Genomic DNA, 22,207 nt, shown 5'->3' with positions numbered 1-22,207 from the left:
GAGAATTAAAATTTCCGCTAAACTGGTTTGTTTTTCGCCATTAAATATGTGTGAAAAATGTGATTTTTTTTTTAAGTTAATTTTAGGATTTCGATATCTTTTATCTGAATTTTTACTTTCGAAATTTCCCAAAAAATTTCTGGAAAATATATTAAAAGCCCATAATTGTTAAAACCTCAACAAAATTACCCTAAATCTCCTTTATCATCGAATGAATAGCCTTATCACTATCCGAAGTATTTATGCCTCAAAACCCAATTTCCCATTGAACTTTTGATCATCTCTCATTTTGAAGACCTACATACTTTTACTTCCACGTCAATCCCATAGCATGATCTTCTTCATCATCATCGTCTCTGCTGATGTACTTTGGTACTAAAACTAGAATCTTTTGCAAAAAATAGGAACAGAACCTCAATACCAAAGACCTTATACAATAAGTTCCTCTATTTACTCAGAGACTAGGCAACAGGGTCACGAGAAAATAAACCAAACACAAAAAAAAAAACAAACAAAATAGAAGAAAAAATAAAACATGTGAACAAAAACTCACACTATTCGAAGGAAATTAATTTATTCAAATATTTGCTAGAAAATTTATATTCTCCCAGAGTCAATAATATAGTTGGCAGTTGTTGTTGTTGTTTTGGTAGATTGGTTAGTGCATCATCATCATTATCATGATCATGTGCATATGCATGCACGCACGCCTCATTTTTATTTTTCAAAATGTACTTAATTAGCTCTCGTGTACTTTTGATAGTTTGAGAGGTAGGGTTGCATTTTTGTGCTAAATATTATCTAAATCAATGAGTCTGTAACGTTTCGTTTTTTTTTATGTTGAGTTCTGGTGAACAATATTAGTCCAGAAACAAATGCAAAATTAAAATTTATGGAAAATCATATTACACTGTGCAAGTTTTTTGAAAAATTTTTTTGAGACAGGTGCGCGATTAACTGTTTCGCCCTATTTCGGACCCAAGAAATCGATTGGCGTCATTAGTTTTTCGATTTATCGGTACGACTTCGAACAAAATTTTTTTTGAAAGACTTTCAATTATTTTGAGAATTTTCCACTTTTTTTTAGTCATTTTTCATCCAAAAACAATATTTATATTGTTAAAAATTCTGCTCAAACGTTATTTGCTACCAGTAGAAAGACATTATAAACAATTTTGAACAAATTAATATCGGTAGCCTTGTGGTAAAATAATTTTTAAGTATTGAAACTATCGATAGTTTTGTGAAGTATCGATATACTCGATATTTTTTGTTATCGATGCTATCGATAGACTGTCGAAGTTTAACCAACACTAAATTAACAGTTAAATTAATTTTTAATGGAAAACATGCAATGTATTTGTGCAAAAGAGAACAAAAATAGATAAAAAACGATTAACAATGTAAAAAATTTCGATTTTTTTAAATTAAAAAAAAAAATCACTAAATTTTCAAATAAATTGTTCAAAATTGTTTAAAATGTCTTTCTACTGGTAGCAAATAACGTTTGAGCAGAATTATTAACAATATAAATATTGTTTTTGGATGAAAAATGACTAAAAAAAGTGGAAAATTCTCAAAATAATTGAAAATCTTTCAAAAAAAATTTTGTTCGAAGTCGTACCGATAAATCGAAAAACTAATGATGCCAATGGATTTCTCGGGTCCGAAATAGGGCGAAACAGTTATTCGCGCGCCTGTCAAGAATTTCGACTTGCACATTGTTATTGAAAACTTTTCCCAAAATTGACATTATCAAACTTTTCATTATAACTCGACTTTAATATAAAATAAAATGCACGACTGGGTCGCACGAATTTGCTCTTAGGGTTCAAGTTGCTAGAATATTTAGGACTTTTTAAAAAACAATTTTTTTATAAATAATTTTTTGGAAAAAAATTTTTAAAAAGAAATTAAAATGCCATTTTTTAGAAATCACTAATCAACATCTAACCAAAATTTCAAAAAAATGTAATGTCCGGTTTTCAAAAATTTGATTTTTCAAAAAAAATTTCAAAATTAATTTTTTCAAAATTTTATTTTTGGCTTACATTAAAATTATACAAATGCTTTTTAACAAAAACAAAATTCGTTAAAATCAAATTAGTAGTTTCGGAGAAAATCGGATTAAAAAACAAAAAACTTTTACGGCAGGTACCTTTAACCCTCTGTAGGCACACCTCATTTTTGCAAATTTGGTTTATACTTTTTCATGTCGCTAGAACTTTTTTCGGTCTCGCTATTTTATAGAGAATCATATATGAAATAGATGTAGAATATTCCGAGGAATTCGAATATTGTATTCACAATTCAAAAAAAAAATGTATTTTCACCCTTATAAAGACAATTTTTTGTGACCACTTTTAATTTTTGTCCTGCCAAATTTGCACCCGTGTGCCGACAGAGGGTTACTAATGTTTTTTGGAACAAATTTTCATTGATAGAAAGACCTTGTCTTAAAACTTTAATTTGAATTTTTTAAACAAAATCGTTGGAGCCGTTTTCGAGTAATTTCAACTTTACTAAAATCGTTATATTACAAGTACCGTTATTTTTGGTCCAATAAAATTAATTCCAAAACTAACGATTAATGATTTTTAATGAGTAAGGTTGATTCCATCACTAACTGAAAAATCAAATGCCGCAAAATTACAACACCTCTTCCCAGACTAAAATCAATATTCGTATCGTAGGTCGTAGACTTCATCAAACAAGAGATTCCGAGGGAGAGATATAAACTAGTGTCTTGCACTTCAATCACAGAAACTCCTACTCCATCTCTCAATCCGGAAGTTTTTGTTCGTTATGATTTTTTTTTCAAATAAATTACTTTAACTTTTAAAAAATAATAAATAAAAGAGAATAAGAAAAAAAACTATAAAAAATGGGGTGAGCAATCCATTAATGAGACAAGCCGTAATTATGTCGAGCAGCTGACTGTAAATTTAGTGTAGTACTACGCGAGTATGATTTAATTGATGTTCCCAACTTATACGAGCGAGTAGAAGTGGTGGGCGGCAGCGGTGTTCATTGTTTTGTTGAAGTTTCCCTCCGGCATTATATACTCTCAAAGTGGGAAATAGACTCTTTTGAAGTTAACATGCATTAATTAAGACCACTGACCCCCGTGTATAGTTGCGGTAGTGCCTTCAATGAGCTGTTAAATTACTTGGCTTAAAGGGGTTGCCCTTAATGACACTCTCTTTAATCTCTCTCTCAACGGGCTACGGATAAAAAGGGGGATAGAATTTATGTGGGAAACAAGAAGAATTGATAAACTGCAAGGAAACATTAAAAAAAATTATCATGTTGTCTTGTCTTATTAATGACGACAAGGTTTTTTAACTCGCCAAGTCACCAAGTCACTTGACTTGGAGATGAGATGATTATCTTTTATAAGTTGAGATTTTTTTTTCTTTAACAAATTAATACTTTTTTGCCCACTAGAATTGTCTGTTAAATAACAATCATAACCTTGACACTTCAGATTTTTTAATGACATTCTTTGTTTGAGTTTAATTAAGATTCAGTGATTGAGTTTTTTTTGTTAGAATATCTCTATAATATTGATGGATAAAATGCGTGAGTGGAGACTATTATTATTATATGTACTTTGAATCCCACCCGGAAAACAACTTTCCATTTAAGTTAAGTGTTTCAAAAAGTCTAGAAGGTAAGAATTTGCTCCCATGTGTTCGTTAAAATTATCAAAGTATCAAAAAGAGTCTTCTAAAAAACTTTTTAAAACCAAAATTTGGAAACATTTTGATTTAATTTCGGAAATGATAGCACAAAGTGTCCTGCTTCAACCAATGTCAACTTCTGAAATTTAATCCGTCCGAATTGATGAAGTTTCTCAAATGATACCAAAATTTCGTTAGATTTAGTTGAAACTTTCTAGAAAGCATATGAAGGGGTTGTTGATCAAGAGTCTCCAGTAAACTTGCTTTTTTAAAATACTCGTAAGTCTTCCCCATTTTAAAGTAAAAAATTTGGCAATTAAAGTATCAATAGATTTACAATATCCTATTTCTTTGATCGCATATCGTAGTTTTGAGATTGTATTTTATGGAAGACTTCAACCAGTAACCCCTCAACTATTTTTTAAATTCTAATCTGTCCAAAATTATCAAATTTTCCAAATATTCTGATGGCGGAATTTTAGGAGATTTAACTGAATTTCGATGAAAATCTAGTTAAAAGGACGTTGATCAATAGTCTTCCCCAAACTGACCATCTCAAATGAAGCTTTTTCTGTTTTGCAAGTCAGAAAGAAAGGACCAAAATTTGGCAATTTCTTTATGCTGTCAAAAACATGTTTTTGAGGGTATTTTTGATGGGAGCCTTTGAACCGAAACTCCTGCACTATTTTTTTTTTACAAAATGTTCCAGAATTATATATAATTTACCAAAAATATTGATACTTAAATTTCTTTGGACTTTTATGACACTTTGTGAAAAAATTGTTAAAATGCTGTAGATCAAATATCTCCACCGAACCATTGTATTCAGTCTCGGCGACAGAAAACGCTAACTTTGAAAAGTTCCGGGGTCAAAACTAATAAATCCCAATCCGCCGTCCTATGTCAATTTTTAAAACATTGAAATCCAAATCAAAATGTTCAACATTTTCAATCACTCTTGGCAGCCTCCGCACAAACGAAACAAAAATCCACAATCTTTAAGTAAACACAAAACTATTAAACCTCTTCTTATCAGAAAAATTACTTTGATAGAAATGCACATTTCCGTCAATATAATCATAATAGGTATACTTTCATTGAAAAGTATGAACAAAATATACATCGAACTATTAAAGAAGAAAAGTTCCGAAAAAAAGAAAAACAATCAAACCAAATGCAACAAGCTTCATCAAACCTCTTTAAAATATTGAAGGTTTTTTTCTGTTTTCTTTCTTTCTTGGCTTTCTTCATTCATCAATCATATTTTTATTTCGTGATTTTCTAAGTCTGACTTTTTTTTTTCTTCCACCATCCTATAATTTCCCCTGCATGTTTAGGTATTTTCTTTTCTTTCTCTCGCCTCTCTTTTTTTTCTAACTAAGCTCTTGTACTGCTACCAGCCTTAGCCTATGGCATAGGCTTTGTCGAAACGATGATAAGCACCTCATCCATCCATCCAACCAACCAACGGATACCCGCATCGAGTGGAACATACGCGTGCACCACCACAAAGTGTCTCTTTTTTACTTTGGTTTCTGTCCACAAGCTGAAACCAACTCGATTCAGTTTAACGAAAGACTTCAACAGCGTCGGTCTTATATGAAGCAAACATTTTTAACACCACTCGAACGTCTTGAAATAAAAATCGTCACACTTGTTACTTTTATTTTCCGACTTTTGATCAAGTTGAGCTTGAAATTATACTTACCGACCATCATGGTTGAAGCTTCTTCTTCTTGTATTTTTTGTATGCGCGAGTGAACTTGAGTGTAACTTTATGCATCTAAATCGATGCAGAATTAATTGATTGATTTAATAGTGAAGAAAAGATACAAAAGGAAAATGTAAATTAAGTCTTGCATATCGACAAACTTCTTTAACGTAGATAGATAGCTCTATTCCAACCCAGTTTCGTGTCTTCCCGGTGTTTAGAGACTCGAGAATAGTATGACGCGCGATAACGTCAAGTAACTTGATACCTTTTATATGCTTCTTCTCAGTGAATAAACAGGGTATCGGTACCTTTTCGACAGATTCACACAATCTCCCTAAACTTGTTTATCTAAGTCTTTATGTTACATCTTGAAAAAATTCTAACAAAAAAAAAAAAAACTATAAATAAAAATGGAGTTGGGAAAATCACGTAAAACCTCTCACTCATCGCCAGCATCAACACCTCCTACATCATCATCAACAACAAAAGGTGTTCAAAAGTTCTACACAAAAATTCGTCATAAAATCGAAGATCTTCCGCCAAAAATCACAGCCAAGTTGCATAAGAATTCTTCCAAACAACCATCTTCCGGATTGACATCTTCATCACCAAATGGAAAATTTACACCTTTGACAAATAATGTTCAATCCAAGTCCAAATCGGTGTCGAAATCGTCAAAATTCGTCACAAAATCTGTTCAAACTTCACCAATCAAAGAGAATCGAAAAAAGGATATGGTAAAAAGTTCTCCTCCCAAGCCTTCAACAGCTGTTAAAGAAGATTCAATTTATGAAGATATTCAAGTTGTTTCGTCAAATCCAAATGGCTCTACAAGTATTGTCTATGTTGACAGTGACGAAGAATGTCGACTTAGTTTAAACGATTCGAAAATTTCTCTTGAAGACGAAATATTTGAAGAATTGGAAAAAGTCGCTCATGACGAAGCCAAGTTGAATGCGGTTTTGAAAAATTTCGACAAAATTTTAACCGACTTTACTCAAACTAAACAACCGAAGAGTATGGATTATTCCAAATCGACGTCCTTGAATCAATCACTTCCTGCGGTCAGTTCTTCAAAAACAACACCTGTGAGTATTCTTCCTGCGCCGAAGAAGCTTCAGAAATCAAAGACTTGCAGTATTATCGAGTCTCGTTGTATTTTGAAGAAATCTATCTCCGATCCTCGAGATGATCTTGGCAAACTTGCAATCGGTTTGGGAAAGCCCAGTAATTTCAATACAACCAAGAGTCTATGGAATCTCAAAGATTTCGAAGAATTCGCCAAATCTGGAAAGAAATTGGAGAAGATCGAAAACTGTAAGCTTCCTGTTTACACGGGTCTTAACAAATCTGTCGGAAGTGCAATTCCACCAGCCAAAGTCACACCGACTTCTGCTTCTGTGGGAAAGATCACACCTGGTCGATCAAAAAGTGTTTGGGATATGTCAGGTTCGACACAGTCTATTGCAGCTGGTGGTCGAAGTAAAATTCCAATAATGAAATCTTCATCGATCTTGTCTCTGAGCAGTCGAAGTAATAGTTTTTGTGATGTTAATCAACAAAAGTCAAGATCACCACCAAGTGTGAGTAAAATGGTCAAAAGTATCAACGATAAGTCACCAATTCCGTCAAAAATGTTCAACAGTGCTACATCGTCTACACCGAAGATTTCAAATTTGGTCAAACGTAGGAATCTTTCGTCGGCAGTTTCAACTCCACATTCACTCAATCGAATTGGTGGTGGTGGATCAACTACACCAAAAGTTAGTTCTGCTTCTAGATCGACTATTAAACCAGCAAGTAGTGAAGTTTCTTTGAAGAAGTCGATTACTTCATCGAAAATTTCGACAGCACCCTTAAGGAAACAGCAAAGTAGTGATGTGTTGTTGGACAAGTGTCTTGAGAAAGGTCATGAAATTTTGAGAAAAGTCGAAGCTATTGGAACGACGAAGATCGATCGAAAAAATCGATCTACAATTGGAACTGTTTCAAAGTCAAAAACTCCTTCGACTTCGCCAGCAGGAAGTATTTCGAAAAAATCATCAATTTCACCACGAAGTTATGCAAGAATCAAAGAGCAAAGTAGTGCAAAAGTTTTATCGAAGGAGAAAAAGACTGTCGTTGGAAAAATGTCTCCAAATAACACAAAAGAACTCGTCAAGAAACAATCATCTCCAAGTCAAGACACTGTCGATGGTACAATAGCCCCTCAACCAATCATCACACCACCACCACCTACCCAACTACTTTATGCCAAGGAAGAATCTATTAAATTCCCTCGTTTGGAATCATGTAAAATTATTCCCCCGATCTTGGGTAAAACATCTGAAGAACATGCTGAACTTCTTGTCAATGTCAAGACCAAACAGCCCACAATCGAACCCCCAACCGCAACAACAATTCTAATCGATAAATTATGCAACAGCAACAACGATATTATGCAACAACTCGAGGACAATCCACTTCCTGACAAAGATTTATATCCAGATTCTGATCATGACTCGGATGATTCTGGACACATATCGAATGAAAATGATGAACTACTCACAATCACTAGCGGTGATTGTGGAAGCAGTAGTCGCAGCAGTGATAGCTGTAAGGAATCAAGTCCTCCTCCACCATCACAACCGACTCCTACTAATAATCTGGCAGGAATAATAACACAGCAACAGCAACGTGTTGTGGTGGCAGCATCGACAAAGATCAGTGAACTTTTGGAGAAATTTGAACAAACTAACAACAGTAACAGTAACCACCACCTTCAACGACAGCAGATGCTTCATCATCATCACCAGCAACAGCAACAGCAGCAGCATCATCAACAACCTCATCAGTTATCGTCAAAAAAAATTTGCAAAGCAATGAAAATTGCTGAAGTAGAACCAGTTAAATGCATCCAGACACATATTGAAATTTTTCCAACTTACAGTAAAGAGGTAATTTTACGGTTAATGTAGACAAAAATATGGAAAAGAAAAAATTTGGTTGTTGTTAATTTTAATTAGTTTTAAGTTTAATTATTTTGGAGCTTAGATAGATACGAAATATTTAAGAATCTGGTAATACAAAGTTTTGGGTGTTCTCTTTGCTTTTTTTTTTAGAACATTTTGCTTTATTTTGAAAAAAAAAACCATAAATATTTTTATTTCTTGTTCCTTAATTTAATAATTTTTAAAATAACTTTAATTTTCTATGCTTCATTAATTAATCTGTTAAATATTTAGAATTTATTTTTTTTTTCATGAATATTAAAATAAAAAATTAAAACCATATTTCAAAAGCACCAGCTAATGTATAATACAATTTTAAAATTATTTTGGCCTTTTTTTTTTAAACCTATCTATATATCTAATTAATTTATAATTTCGTAGATTTTTTAAGAAATATGTAATAAAAACAAAATAAAATATAATTTAACTTGTATTTAGAATAATTTATAATTTAATAGCTTTTTTTTTACTTATACTCTGCTTTATATGCCTTAATAGCTTTTTCTTATTTTTATATATAAAATCTTATTCTTTAAATCTTTTTTAAAATGTATATTTAAGTAGTTCTTAAGATAACTTTTTTCTAAATAAAAACATAAAATATTAAAATTATAAACAAAAAAGTTGCTTTTTTATTTCTTTTGGTTCTGCTTGGCTTGGTATTTTCAGCTTTTTTTATAGATTCTATACAATAATAATAATAATAATCGTAGTTTTGTAGTTGGATTTTCATATTTTTATAGAATTTTATAAAAAAACAATTTTTTTTTGTTTGTTTGTTGATGATGAAGCAGGTAATATTCAACAATATAAAAAACAAAAACGAGTAAAATTTCCTTAAAAATTATAATTTTTGTATAAAACTTTTGTTTGATTGCTTAAAGACAAAGTTGAATTTTAGAAATCTTCAGATGCATTTTAATTTTTGTTAATAATTTCGTATTATGAAAGATTTTACATTTCTGAATCTTCATCAGGTCTTTACCAATTCAATGACCTGATTCGAAAAATTGATTTTTTTCATGCAAGCATTTTTTTCTGAAAATTATATTTTCTGATTTGGATACAAAAATCCAATTGTTTCTTTTTTCTTTATTGACATCTTTGAAAAAAAAAATATAATCAAAAGGTAGATCTTATCCCAAAAGAAACACGTGAATTTTTGTATCAAATTCGTTCTAATACCTCAAAAATGTTAAATAAGAGCGGTGTCCGTTTTAAACGAAGTACTAAACACTAAACAACTTTTAGAAAATAAAAAATCTTCTGTACAAAATTTTAAGAAAATCTGTCCAACACTTTAGGAAGGGTGAATTTGTAGAGACACGTTGCATGATCAAAATAACTTTTGTGGATTTCTTCATTATCTTAATGATTAAAGCCTTGATTTTCTGACACAAAATTAATAGGTACTTGTTGAAGCTATAAAAAAGTAATTTAACCCCACAAAATTGTCAAAAACTTTAAAAACAATTTGTGAAAAAAATTAAAAATTTCTTTACAACCAAATAGTCATTGAATTCAAAAATGAGAAGTGAACGCAAACATATCAAAAGTTTTTCATTACAAAAACAAGTGCTAAATAAAAAACAATTTTCTTCGTAAAACGTAATACAGCCATTTAAGGCGATACTTTAATTTTCTTAGAATGAATATTTTATTTTAAAATTATACATTTGATAGTTAGTTGGAAATGTACTATGTCACTTTTGATTTACGAAAACACTCGATCTTAGAGGAGGCTTTAAATGTACAGAAACATTTTAGACCACTTTTTATTTTACTCTCTTTCCCACATGCAATAAATCAAGACTCATTTGCATTAAAAGTGTGAAAATCAACTTGTCATTAAAATGCCAAAAACACCATACAAATTTCTCAAAGGGCCATATTTTTAATACATTTTCTCAAAACAATATTTATAAGCTTTTAAATTATTAATTTGATTTATTATTGTTACATTAAAGCTATCAATCAAATCTTGGTTTTGTAGTAACAAATCATTGAAATTTCTCATACCCGTAGTTTAAAATCTTGTTTTTAATTCTTTAAAGTTTTTCACACGCTCAATTGAGATTCAACGCCCTGAGAAAGTCATCAGCTTTTCTATAATGATTTATTAATATTTCTTCCAAAATAACCAAACACAAATATTATTTAAAAAATATTATTTAAAAAATATTATCTAGAAAAATCCACTTACATAAAATACATGTAAATGTAGATATCTAAAATAAATTTTATTTTGAAAGTGATACAAATAGTCACGAATATTCAAATCAAAGTAAACAATAATTCATAAACGTGATTTTTTCTGCTGATTACAATTATTAATTTTAAAACCAAAACATAAACACTTCACAAATAGTGTCAAACAACATTCAACTTCTCTGATATTTGTTTGTACAAATCCGAAGTTAAAAAAAAAAAGATCATCAGCTAAATGATCGAAATAAATAAATAAACAATCAAAATAGATTGTTGAACCTTTTTTTTTGTTTTTAATTTTAAATTAGCTACGTTTTTGAGAGTCATTCATTTAAAGAGGCAATAAAGAAAAAATAAACAAATGTTTACATTTTCCCACTACTGTGTTTTTTTTTTTTTTTTTTTGTTTTTGGAAAAAAAAGCTAAAAAAGGGGTTCCCATATTAATTCGAGTCTATAAACACTGTCAAATATAAGTCATCATAATAAACACTTCTGATGTCCGACGTACGAGTAGAATAATTTATTTCAGCGTCTTCTTCGAACTTTACTTTATTTTGTGTTGATTATTCGGTTTAACATTTCAACAAAAAAAAAAACACGCTCATTATGCAAGAAAGTCACTATATGTATGAAGTGCATTAAAAATATAGTCGGCGAGCCGTTGTGATAGACTGGACAGTGCTGGATTATGTAGGAAACGAAATAGACAAGAATCTCTTTAGATGGGCTCAATTTTTAAAAGAATTGTGATAGAAATGAAGTTTCTTCAGAATTATATTTTATATTTCTTCAGAATGTTTCATAGTGGAGTAACTAAAGCTCAAAAATTGGCAATATTAGGGAACCCGGCCGAACAGCTTAGATTTTGATGATCTTTTTTTTCAAACGTCGGTAATTAAAAATACTTTAAAGTCTATAGACTAAAAATTGCCGGTGTTGCCGTTTTGATTTTTTAAATTCAATTGAAGATTTTTGTGAACAAAAACAAATTTTTTTCAAAAATTTTTCTTAAATTTCATAAATTAATTGATGCCAAAAGATTGTCTAGGAAATTCAAGGAAAAAAAATATATGGGAGTGAGGGATAATCTTCCATAGTTCAAGCGATAGATGCAATTTTCTTATTAATTGACTTCAAACACAAAAAAAAATATTTGAACACAACGGCAACACCTACAATATTCAAATATACATTTTTTAAAAGCTAGAAGCTTAGTCATATATGTAAAATTAAAATTAAGTTAATTGAATGAACGGCTTTTGAAAGAATGGTAATTGAACTCAGATTTTTGAAAAAAAAAATTATTGAAAAAATTTTAACATGTCGTTTTTTAAACTTGGTCGTAATATAAAATGCATTTATTTTCAAATTTTTTTGGCCGCATTTATTATTATTTCAAATTATAAAAGGAAATGTCAATATGTGTTACGGTTTATGAAAAAAATTAAAAAGTATTTCATTTTCGAAGAACTTTTTTTAATAAAAGTTTTGAAAAAAAATGTAACTTATTTTTTTTTTAAAGTTCAACATCTAAACATAAAATTATTTTTTTATTCATTTAATAACCCTTACTGTTGAAAGTTAAATAGCAAAAATTTAAAGTTCCTATTTACCACAGTCTTTGAGAAAATTAATTATTTCAATGCAAAAATTCAGTTTTAATAAAAAAAAACCATTGAAATTGAAGTAATTTTTCATTTTTTTTTTCAAAAGTGTGATATATTTTACCTTTTTTGCTTCGAAATTCAACTGATAATATTTATGGCCAAAAATTTTTTTTAAATAAATTCATATTTTATTAGAAAAAGTTTGAAAAAAGTCATTTTAAATTTTTCTAATATCGTTTTTTTTTTTTGAATTCTGAGTTTGAGGACCATTTTTTCAAAAAGTCTTGATTAAATTTAGTGGATTTAAATTTAAGAGATAAGAATGAGCTTCTGGCTTTTTAAAAATGTATTTTAAAATATTGTAGGTGTTGCCGTTGTTTTCAAAATATTTTTTTTTGTGTTTGAGGTCAGAATGTTAGAAAATTGCATTTATCGCTTAAACGATGGAAGATTGTCCCTTACTGCCTTTTATATATTTTCCTTAAATTACCTAGAGAATCTTTTGCTATCATTTGTTTTATGAAATTTAAGCAAAAAAAATGGTTTTGTTAAAAAAAATTTTTATTTTAATTTTAAAAAACAATACGGCAACACCGGCAATTTTTAATCTATAGACTTTAAAGTATTTTTAATTACCTACGTTTGAAAAAAAAAATCGTCAAAATCAGAGCTGTTCGGCCGGGTTCCCTAATAATTTGCTTTAGTTACTCTACTATCACAGAATTGTATACTTTGTGATGAGAGCATGTATTTTGCCTAGTTGATAGAATCCCGATATAATTAAGTAAATTTGAGTTAGAATAAATAGGATTAACTCAACATTTCACAGCACATTTCATCATAAGACAACTCATCATGGGTAGCCGATCATGAAAAATGTCACCATGAGGTTCGATTTGAACAATTTAATTTTGAGCCCATTTTAATGTGATCTTTTAAAAATGAACAGTCCAAAGCATTTGTTAATCATTTTGCTATTAGTTGGCAAAGCTTTGCTGTAAGACTAGGTGAAGTATGCACATTCATTTGTCTCCTTATAAATTTCCAGAATAAAATTGTTGATGGATTGTTTTCCCTTGAAAACTGTTCTGATTGAAAAAAAATAATAATGCAATGGTATACCTTCAATAGAAAAATAAAAGTCTGTATAAGTAGCTACAGCCTAAACGGATGGGTCGATCTACTTCAAGCTTGGAATGTAGCAGTTTTTGGATGCTGTACAAAGGGGTTTTTGGAATTAATTTTTTTTTGGCCCAAAAATAACGGTTCCTGTCATATACCAATTTTTTATAAGTTTAATTTTCTCAAAAACGGCTCCTACGATTTTTATACAAAAAAATTAAGTAATAGTTTTTAAATAAGGTCTTTCTTTTAATGAAAAAAGTTTTTTTTTTCAAAAATCTTTATTAACGGTACTTCCCATAGAACCCTTGTATAAATAACAAACTATCTTCCAAATTACTAGTCAAATTTTAGCGATTTTTTTGTGAAAAAACATTTATACTGCCTAAATATAAATTATAGACAAAATTTTGATTTTAAAAACGGATCTAACGATTTTGAAAATTTTTTTTTCTAAAAACTGCATATTTTTTTTTTTAAGTTTTTAGACAAATACAATATTGGAATTATTTTAAAAGTGAACAATTAAACAGATTTATTTGCCCGTGACAGAGGACATAATAGGTAGGTTAACCTATTTCCTTGCAGCCAATTTTTCCAAAGTGAAGTTTTGTTTCACCTCACTCCAAAAAACTGTTCCTATAACCTTGACCAATCAAGTATAATATGAAGACATTAAAAAGAAACGTAATTTATTGTTCAAATTCGCTTTCACCTGAGAGAAATTAAATTTTTGCACGATAAACTATTAAGACTTATCACTCATAGACTTTCTTCAAATTTTTGTTTAAACATTCTTTAGAGCTCTGATAAGTTAATTAATTATCGAAATATTTGTTTGTCGTTAAAAGTTGTCATTATTAGTGCTTTCTTGCTAATTTTTTTTTTTTTTTCTAAAATCAAATACAAATAGAAATTATCTATCCAAGTTTATAAGTTAAACACAATTAATCATATTAAATAAAAATAAGAGAAACCGGAAACCTCATTCTTCTGCCAGGAAATAATTTCCGGTAATTGCACGTTTTACCCTAAATAGTTGTAGCAGATGCCCATCTACCATTACAATCATTTAATCTTCTTCGATTAAAACTGGAACTTGATGGAACTAGAAATGACACTGCGCACCGGCTTGCTTTCAACAATAACAACATATCTACGGTTTCTTTTCTATGCCATCTTTGATATTTCCCATTTTTTACTACCTACTTTTTTTCCATTTTACTGTATTTACCTTCATTACGATTAAGATATAGAATTTGTATTTGTAGGTAAAAAAAGCCGTAAACGGTCAATTGCCATAATGAATATCTATGATCTCCAAGCCCACCCCATAAATTAGGACTTGAATATAAAATTTATAATAACACACACAGCATTTTCCAGGAAGTATTTCCTTATCCAAGTCAAGGATTGTTAAGTTTTTTTTGTGACGACGGATATGTGTGTGCTGCAAATTAAATGTGGAAAAAGAAGGAAGAAAAATAAAAGAAGAAAGCCGCGGAAGAAATAATAAAAGAACCATAAACGCAAACTTGACAAAGCCAAATAAAACGAAAAAAATGGCGGTGACTTATCGGATGTGTCGTTTGGTTATACTTTTATATGATATTCACTTAGCCTTTTTTAGTGTTGTTACTGGAACTTTATTTTTCGAAAATTAAAGAAGAAGCAAAAGTCGAAAGAGCGAAACCTTCATTTTTATATGCTCTCTTGTCCATAACCATCATAATAATGCGATACACGTTAATCAGCAGCAACTAAGTTTTCTAGTTTTTTTTTTTTTTTTTTTCATTCCGTTTCTAATACGTGACAGTATTTTACTTTAGTCATTCATTAAAAAAATGTTATTTTTTTTTTCTTCTTCAATCTTATTTTTTGTACCATATCGTCACATGGAGGAGATCGAGATACATTTTGTATCTTGTATCTGTTGATTGCTTGGGTATTTGATTTATTTATTTTTTTTTTCTTCTAATTTTCATCTGATAAATGAAAATGACAACGTTAAGGTGTAGGTGTAATCTAAAATGAAATCAGAATATTGTCGTCATGTATTTTTAATCGTTTTGGTTATCTAAATCCATTTAAATATTTAGGTCAAACGAATTGCATATTTTTATGAATGAAGGCAAGCCTCTAAGGTACCGAATAATTTTGGTATCGAAATTTTGATCAGTTCATGCTTTTGTACTTAGCCCTGAACCGAATTATTCGAAAATTGGTATTTTTTTGGAATGACAAAAAACTTTTTATTAATTTCAAATGTAAGAACGTGAATGATGCCCTCGACGACATTTCGAAATTTTTCGAGATTTTGTGGTTGTCTCATTGAAAAGGGTTATCTAATAGAATGGTGATCAGATTATAAGAAGTTTGAACAAAATATTACTCAACAAAGAAAATTTCAAAAATAGGCTTCATCACCAAGTTCCACTGATATTTCAATTTTTAAAGAATCTGCTAAACTCTGTGAAAATGCAGCTTAGATTCTGCTGATTGAAAGCTTCTAAGGGCGCAATTATCTTTATTAAAATTGTGACTTTCAAAAGTGACTTAAGGAAGGTGAAAAGAAGAAAGCTACTTCACCAAATTTGACTGATACTTGAGTTTGAAAGGTATTTGCTGAAACTTTGTGGAAATGTAGTTTAGATGGCGCTGATTAAAAGGTTCTATGGGCTCAATTCTCTAAAATTAAAATAGTGACTGCAACAATCTGAATCAGGGAAGGTAAAAGAAGGCTTCTTCACCGAATTCGACTGGTAGTTCAAATTGAAAGCAATTGGCTGAAAAGTTGTGAAATTGTTGTTTTAACTTTCATTGCAAACAAGTGTCAATTGATTCCACTTGGAAAAATTTACTTCACATTAGATAATTGCAAAAAAATCGAAAGAAAGTTTCGAACTCAAAATGATGTACTCGGTTTTTTTTTGCTTATCAACATTTATTGACAAGTCAATTTTCTGCTTCGCTAATTTGCAAAAAAAATCATTATTCAAAGTTTTTTCTAATATTTTCCATCTATCTCCCTTCCAAAACAGAAATTAAGACTTTCAAATAGTTCAAACAAGAAAAATTATCATTATTGAATTTTGTATTTCTAAGATATTGATAACCTCTGAAAAATAATTAACAACTTCGAACTTCTGCATTTCTTCACTTTCATCATCACATCGTCACTCAAATTGTTTTCAATATAAATTAAAAAAAACCATCAAAGAAAATATTTTTTCGGCAAATTTACTTTCATCTTTCGTTACAAAATAAATCTTCAACATGTTATCGCATTCAATTGCCCACAATTATATAATAATTTTCAAACTTATTTTTTTTTTTTTTTTTTAATTTTCTTTTAATCTTTCGAAGAAGAATGTTGTATACTATACGAACCTGCAATAAAATTTAATTCCAAAAACATAAAACAAAAAATTAATTATATGACTGGCCACTACTCGTCTGGCATTCACATTGACATCTGACATTTTTATGGCCCAGTAACATATATTTTTTGTTGTGTTTTTTGTTTGTTTTACGCAATTAACGAATCAAGATTTATTAATATCAACTTTGTGTGTGTGTCTGCTTAAAACAATCAATGCATTTTTTTGTTGTTGTTTAAATTGATCTGACGAAGTACATTAAATTTTATTTACACTTTGTTGCAACTTGCAATAATTTAAACAAAAAAAAAAATTGCTGAATAGCTGAATATAATCATCGATCTTCTTGAGGCATTTTTGAAATTTTAAAATGCCTCATTATCTGTCATTAGTGTTATGCTTTGCGTTACCATTAATTCATTTTAAGCTACATAATTGTGCTCTCTTTTAGGTTAATTATAATTTGCAACAAAACACTACTTAATCTATATCTCTCTGTGTTGCTTGGTATGGCACTGGCACTCCCTGTTTGCTGAACCAGCTGCATCATCAGCCAACAGCAAGAAAATTTGTTGTCCGTGTCATGTTGCGTGTAAAGCACCACCTGTTGGAATTTTAGTTGTTTCACAGCGTGTAAACAGCTGTTGTTTTTAGTTTTTTGGTTGATTGTTGACATAAAATTCGAGATTAAAAATTATATCAGCTATTGTTTTAAATGTGAAATTTTTTGTTGATGATGATTTTGTGAAAAATTAAGCTCGTAATAGATATTAAATGAAGGCTGGGTAACTTGCATTGTTGCTTTTAATGTAAATGACCTCACTTAATTGCACTTTAGATGAAAAATTGTGTAATTGCAGATTTAATAGTGTTGAACAGAAGATTTCCTTGAACCTTGCCAGAACAAGAATATTCATTCAAAATGTTTAAAGAAGGTTTGACAGACTTAGCTGAAACTTTGTACAATATTTATTTTAAGCTTGCTTCTAAACATCTTAACTTTATTTCCACAAAGTTTCAGAAAATTCCTTTCAAATTCAAGTATTGGTCGAATTTGGTGAAGAAGCTTCTTTTTACCTTCGAAAAGTCACAATGTTACTTTAAGGTCCTCATAAACATATGAAATCAGCAGCATCTTCTGAGCTGCATTTCCACTAAGTTTCAGCAAATTCTTTTCAAATTGAAGTATCAGTGAAATTTGGTGAAGGAGCTTTTCTTCTCCATTGTGACAGTCACAATTCGAATATTAGAGGACTGCTCCCTTAGTAACTTTTAATAAGCAGCATCTAACCTCGCATTTCCACAAAATTTCAGCAAATACTTTTCAAATTGAAGTATCAGTGAAATTTGGTGAAGGAGCGTTTTTTAACATTCCCTGATTTACATTGTGTCAGTCAAAAAACTTTTAATCAGCAGTATTCAAGCTGCGTTTCAACAAAGTATGAACAAATTAATTTGAAATTAAAGTATCAGTGAAATTTGGTAAAAAAAAAGCCTTTTTAAAATATTCTTTGTTTAGTAAGATTTTACGGTGATCACAGTTTTAATTTTTAAAGGTTGATCCCGTGGGAACTTTTTATCAGCACTATCTAAACAACATTTTCACAAAGTTTCAACTAAATCCTTCGAAATTCTGTTATCAAAAAAATTTGGTGAAGTAGCTTGTTTTCAATCTTCATGTCCATATAATCTGTTTTCGTTTGAATTTTGTCTTCGTTATTATTTCCGCGTTCACAAAATGCAATGACAATTAAGATTTTTATTGCGAAACTGAGGTTAATATAACAATAAATTCATGTAAAGGATGTGCCGGAACTCCTTTATCACGTACACGCTTGTGCATAGTTTTGAAATCTCCACCCCGATTCCATTGAACCCAGACACATGCCTTCTACGGTTGCGTATAGACATTAACGGTCAACAAAAGATTTTATAATATATTCTAACACAAGAAACAAAAAAAAAAATAAAAATAAAAATAATACCATACTTCGCGAATAGTTCCTTAAACGCATGACAAAACTACAAAATTCAAAGAATCGCATCGTTAGAATATTTTATGAATGGTTTACGCATTCAAAACAACCAACTTGAAGAACGGACGACCAGAGACGGTCGAATGACAGCGACAAACCAACGACGACGCAACAATAGTGACGACGATAAACAACTTATCACCGATTGTTGCATAATTTATTTGAGCAGTTTTTTTTTTTTCATTTACCTTCTTCTAAATTCAATGGCGTTTAATGGTTAAATAGATTGAAACTCAATAAAAAAAATTTGAGGTGTTGGTTCGTTTTTTTTTTTTCTCAGGGAGGAATAAATTATTGTAGTATTTTATTATACAATTTTTATTATAATAGGCATTTATTTTAATTTACAGGTGTTATTCCGGTCGGGTGTGCTAAGTCAATTGGAAGCAAAACGTGATGAACTTTTATCTGATAGAATTATACAATTGCAAGCATATTGTCGTGGTTATTTAGCAAGGAAAAGAGTATCGCAGCGCAGAGTACAAGTAAGTGTATTTTTATGATTTTGCATGCATTTTTATGCATTTTAAAAGGTATAACGAAAAAGAAGAAGTCAATTACCTAAGAACTTCTAAGAAAACATCCTAATTTAATAATGATTCTGGAGAAAATTTCGAAAACAGCTGACTTTGAATCGAGATTTTAACCTGATTTGTTACCATTAAAGCATTTTAAAAGTTTTTAATAATGACTTTTGAAAAAATCTCCTAGAAACTCGAAAGTAGTTGACTTCTTCCATAATCACCTGGATTACCAAAAAATGTCAATATTTATTTAAATTTATTTTTTTAAGTATTTTTCGACACACTTGGCATCCATATTAATATTGAAAATTTGTTTATTTGTTTTCAAACAGGAAATAGCCGTCCGCTGTATTCAACGAAATGTCAAAGCATTTTTAACTGTCCGCGACTGGCCATGGTGGCGTCTATTAATTCGCGTACAGCCTCTCCTAAATGTCCATCGTACTGAAGAACAATTAAAATCTGCCAGCGATGAGTTACACATTTTACGAGCGAAATTGGAAAAAATCGAAAACGATCGTAACGCACTTAAGACTGAAAACGAAAAGTTGGAAAATAAGGTAAGTTTATTACTAAAATTTTCTAAAAAAATAAACAACTCAGAAGAAAAATTTAAGTCAAAGCTATTAAAAAATTTGCTTTATTGACTGTATACTTTAAGAAATTTAGGTGGTTTTGAATGTTTGCGTTTTTGTGCATCGCAAGTTTATGGTGTTGTTTTGATCTTTTTCTTCTCCACCTACTCGATATTCTGTTTGAATTATTAGAAATTTTGTTGGCAGACAAAATCAAGTAGTAACACATTCTCTTTCCACCCACTTTTTAATGGTTGTAATGATTCAATTGCCTTAGAATAGAAATAAGTGTTTATAATGGAATATTACACAAATTTAAATTCAAATATGATGATGTTTTAATTTTACATCTAAATTTGATTATTTGACGCAGAATGCTAAAAATATTTCACCAATTAACTTGGTGAGATTTTATATTTGGCAGAATCTTGTTATTTTGAATTTCAAAATAATGATTGACGTTAATTTTGTGTAATTCTGAACATTACAATATGATTTAAATCTTAATAACCTTGGGTGATCTTTGTAATATTTCAGCAGGCAGTACTTTGCAATACGCTGCATTGAATTTAGGTAGTTTTTCATTGTATTTTTAATCGGAGTATTGTTTCGCAATAGTTCGCATTTAACATTCTTTGGATTAAAATCATTTTGCAACCGTTCGCATTGTTGTATTTCATAGTCTTTCAATTTATTTTCGAAAAATATGCATTTCGCATTTTGATTTCTTTAAATTTTAACGTCGAAAGTTAATCAGTTTGCATATTTTTTTTTTTTATTTCGAAACAAATAATTTTAATACGAAATACAATGCTTCATCAAGGTGAATTTCTCAAAAGTGTATCCTGCTTTTATGTAAGTAATTTCGGATTTTACATTTTTAGTTTGGAAAATATTTATTTGGCAACTTTTCACATTGTTTTGTTTAGTTTCAGGGTTGCGCAAATATATATAACTTGAACAAAAATCAATTTGCAAATCAATGAATTTTTCAACTAATCGCATTGTTTTAATAAATTAAGTTCTTGAACTTTCTTTTTAGAAAAGGAATTGTTCAATAACTTTAAAGAGAAATTCATTTGCGAAATTTTAAATTTTGATTGTGTTGCAATCTCTCTTCTTTTGTGGCAAAAGCCACAATATACTTTGGAAAAAAAAAAAACAAAACAAAATAATCTGGACTCCATTTCTAATCTAATTTATTCGTTTCGCAACATATTTTGTAAATTTTCCAAAAATCGTGTGCAAGAAAATGTGTTTCGCAATTCTTGTGTAGTTAAACTAATTATTTCAGAATGTTTAAATATTTAGTCTAAGAGCCGGCAGCATATTTTGGCAGTTTTGATATAACCGAAATTCGAGTGTGCACATATCTAGATATGCACCACAGTATGTCAACGGAACAAGTCTGGCAGTGATCTTTTTCAGCTTTCCCTTGCCAGACGCATCCAAAGTGCAGCAAAAAATCAATTTTTGGCGTTTTGGTATAACCGAATAAATGATACACCAAAAAATCATAAAAAATCCCCTGATTTCGAATCTGTGGGTACCGCAAGTTTCTTTTTCAGCTTTCCCCCCGCCAGACCGCTTTAAAGCATTTTTAAGTGCATTTTTCTTATAAAAAACCTAATTACTTATTTTCTGTTAGGTATAACCGTATGATGGTAACAAATTAATATTCTATGTCTATTCCAGGTCTAGAAAATATAATTTTTAGCCAGCTATTTTTCAGCCTTCCCTCTGCCAGACGCATCCAAAGTGCAGTCAAAAATCAACTTTTGGCGTTTTTCTAGGTATTACCCCAAAAAATGATACACCAAAAAATCATAAAAAATCCCCTGATTTCAAAAATGTGGGTACCGCAAGTTTCTTTTTCGGCTTTCCCCCCGCCAGACCGCTTTAAAGCATTTTTAAGTGCATTTTTCTAATAAAAACCTTGATTACTTATTTTCTGTTAGGTATAACCGTATGATGGTAACAAATTAATATTCTATGACTATTCCAGGTCTAGGAAATACAATTTTTAGCCAGCTTTTTTTCAGTCTTCCCTCTGCCAGACGCATCCAAAGTGCAGTCAAAAATCAACTTTTGGCGTTTTACTAGGTATTACCCCAATAAATGATACACCAAAAAATCATAAAAAATCCCCTGTTTTTAAAAATGTGGGTACCAGAAGTTTTTTTTTAGCTTTCGCCCCACCAGACCGCTTTGAAGCATTTTGAAATGCATTTTTCTAATTAAAAACCTAATAGCTTATTTTCTGTTGGGTATAACCGTATGATGGTAACAAATTAAAATTCTATGTCTATTCCTGGTTTAGAAAATATAAGTTTAAGCCAGATATTTTTCAGCCTTCCCTCTGCCAG

At 30.0% G+C, this 22,207-nt stretch overlaps 2 protein-coding genes across 4 annotated transcripts in view; both read left to right on the top strand.

The window, feature by feature from the left end:
- The window catches only part of LOC129917785 (unconventional myosin-XVIIIa), a 154,438-nt gene that overhangs the window by 97,958 nt on the left and 34,273 nt on the right, over positions 1 to 22,207 (top strand). For all 3 annotated transcript variants that reach the window (XM_055997931.1, XM_055997928.1, XM_055997930.1), the window contains 2 exons: positions 19,093 to 19,227; positions 19,599 to 19,826. In XM_055997931.1, coding sequence (XP_055853906.1) covers positions 19,093 to 19,227; positions 19,599 to 19,826 — 363 coding nt within the window. The remainder of the gene's footprint in view (positions 1 to 19,092; positions 19,228 to 19,598; positions 19,827 to 22,207) is intronic.
- LOC129917789 (uncharacterized) lies at positions 4,692 to 8,467 on the top strand. Its single transcript, XM_055997947.1, has one exon. It carries the CDS (start codon positions 5,808 to 5,810, stop codon positions 8,352 to 8,354), a length of 2,547 nt encoding a protein of 848 aa, XP_055853922.1. The 5' UTR covers positions 4,692 to 5,807; the 3' UTR covers positions 8,355 to 8,467.

The sequence above is a fragment of the Episyrphus balteatus genome, chromosome 4 (genome assembly GCF_945859705.1).
Source record: "Episyrphus balteatus chromosome 4, idEpiBalt1.1, whole genome shotgun sequence".
Classification (NCBI taxonomy): Eukaryota; Metazoa; Arthropoda; class Insecta; order Diptera; family Syrphidae; genus Episyrphus; species Episyrphus balteatus.
This window is presented reverse-complemented; position numbering and strand designations above follow the sequence as displayed.